The 2,307-nt window shown below is 37.1% G+C and overlaps 1 protein-coding gene across 1 annotated transcript in view; it reads right to left on the bottom strand.

The window, feature by feature from the left end:
- Nucleotides 1-554: 554 nt before the first annotated feature.
- nin (ninein (GSK3B interacting protein)) overlaps nucleotides 555-2,307 on the bottom strand; it is a gene marked incomplete at both ends in the record, with an annotated part of 62,911 nt that continues 61,158 nt past the window's right edge. The window contains 1 exon segment of the mRNA XM_014018579.1: nucleotides 555-668. Coding sequence (XP_013874033.1) covers nucleotides 555-668 — 114 coding nt within the window.

Here is a 2,307-nt window from a genome sequence, read left to right on the forward strand (position 1 = left end):
GGAAACCCACAATCAAGTGTAACTTATGATCTGTTCAATTTGTGTAAATAAATGATTGCATATTCTTTTATGAATCAACTTGAACTCGTCTGACGTTCACTCTTTGTGTCGCTCTTCAATTTGCACAGTCAAATATTAAAGTAATGAGAAAAACCTTGGTAAAAATTTCTCTCATAACTTTGTTATGAGKTTATGAGAAGTATGTAGAGGAGGCTTATTTGAACATAAGCCCAACCCCTACAACATTAAAAGAATATCGACAAAGTTTTGCGCACATTTGCAATGGAAACACAGCTATTGTGACAGCTGATCATATTTTAGGCTTTTGGTTCTTCTCATTTCATGGCACAATAATGAAATTCAATTATTTAAGTAAAGATTATGCTAAAATATATTATCCTGAACTAAATTCTCTGTTAACAACCAACCAGGTCCATGTTTTTCCCCATAAAATCCTGTAAATATCTAAGTTAAGTTTCCAACTTTGAAAACGTCTGGCACTTTGCTGRCCCTTGAAAAACAGCATGTATTTCATAAATAAAATGGGAACAGACCTGGTCTTTCAGCTGAGCGACCTTRTCCTTCAGCAGAATCTTGACATTCCTCAGCGAGAGTTCGATTTCCTTCATCCGCTCCTCCATGTTCTTCATCTTCCTCTSCCTTTCCTCCTGAAACAATAGGAAAATATATCATCAGGAAAAATCAGACCTCATCCAATTAGGATAAAATCTGACCTCTTAGAGAAATTAAAGATCTGAAARTGAGTCAAATTCAACAAACAGACCATAATTCTCGTGACCTTGTTGCTTTATTATATTTTTTATTTGAGTTTGCAGTCAATAATTTTGGGTATACTTCTAAAAAAAGAGAGAACATAGTTCTATAAAAATAAATACAATACAAATAGGTATAAATTAAATTAAATAAAAAATAACTTACTGCATAAATAAAACAAACCAAAAAGAAAAATTAATAAAATATCTTAAATTCTAGACAAAATACAAAATATAATAAGTGACTCAAAAACTAAAATACATAAACAGTAACAGGTGTAAGAATTACAACACATTCATTATTACAGCATCAAGAAGTGTTGAAATAAAAGAGTTACGTGAAAAAAATAAAAGTTGCGATTACCTTTGGTTGTGCAGCAGCAATAAAAAATACTTAAAACTAGATAAATTATTAAATTGAGCTTAAATAAGTAAGAGTCAATGAAAACCTYATGGAGTCTCTGAGGTTCTGAGGTCCAGTTTCTGCAATCTTCCACCTAGGTTCTAACAAATGATTTAACCTCTAGTGTTACCCTGTCACATTTATAAAAAGTACATACAGTAACTGACATTTCACCAACAGAAATGAGACATTTTTAGACCTGAGGAGAGTCAAAATGCACAGCGTTGTGTTGAATATATCTGAGACATGTTATAGCAGCAGCAACAGGTCATCYGTGTCCTCCGGCCTTGAAACAGTCAGCATCACCTTCGTTCACCTCCTACGAGGACGCAGAGAGCGCGCAACCTCACGCTCAGATTGAGTTTTGTTCCAAAGAGCAACAGCAGAACGCAGGGAGAAGCTAAGGATTAAGAGCGCTGCAGTCAGCAGGCATCACAATCCACCGATCCGCCTGCAGCCGTCAGCATGAGCGGCCCGTTGCTCCGGAGTCAGCCCCTGGAGAGAGAAGGCAGCGAGACTTCACCAGAGCTCTGATCCTCAGTGCCCACACAGGRGGCTTCCTGAGGAAAACTAACTCAAACCACACAAAACAAGCACACAAGATAATTCATACTAAAATTTAAAAGAGAAAAAAAATAGATCTGGTTCCAGTTCTTAAYTGTTTGAACCAAACTATGCAAATTCTTATTTCTTCTTCAGTCTGTTTTAAAGTCAAATCCAGAGAAATAGGAATGCAACAAAATGTCCACCAACCATAGTGCCATCTAAGCTAACCAGGTGAGGATGCATGACYCCATTTTGCTAGGTGCTCAGGGGCGGAGCCAGGGGGTGGCCAGGGGTGGCCATGGCCACCACAGACAAATCTTTGGCCACCCAATTGGCCACCCTGCAGTACAAACTAGAGGTGGGCGATACTGGGTATTTTGGTATCGATCTGATACCAAATAAATACAAGGGCCAGTATCGTCGATTTCGATACCGATACCAATTCTTTTAAAGCTTCATAATTTGAAAAGATTCAAAAGATCTAGGATAACATTTCGCCAAACATTGTACGTGACAACAAAATACTTTATTATAACAATCAATATTTTTGCTTGCCAACAAAGCAGAAACAAACCAGTTTCCTTT

Source organism: Austrofundulus limnaeus, unplaced genomic scaffold, assembly GCF_001266775.1.
Source record: "Austrofundulus limnaeus strain Quisiro unplaced genomic scaffold, Austrofundulus_limnaeus-1.0 Scaffold196, whole genome shotgun sequence".
NCBI lineage: Eukaryota > Metazoa > Chordata > Actinopteri > Cyprinodontiformes > Rivulidae > Austrofundulus > Austrofundulus limnaeus.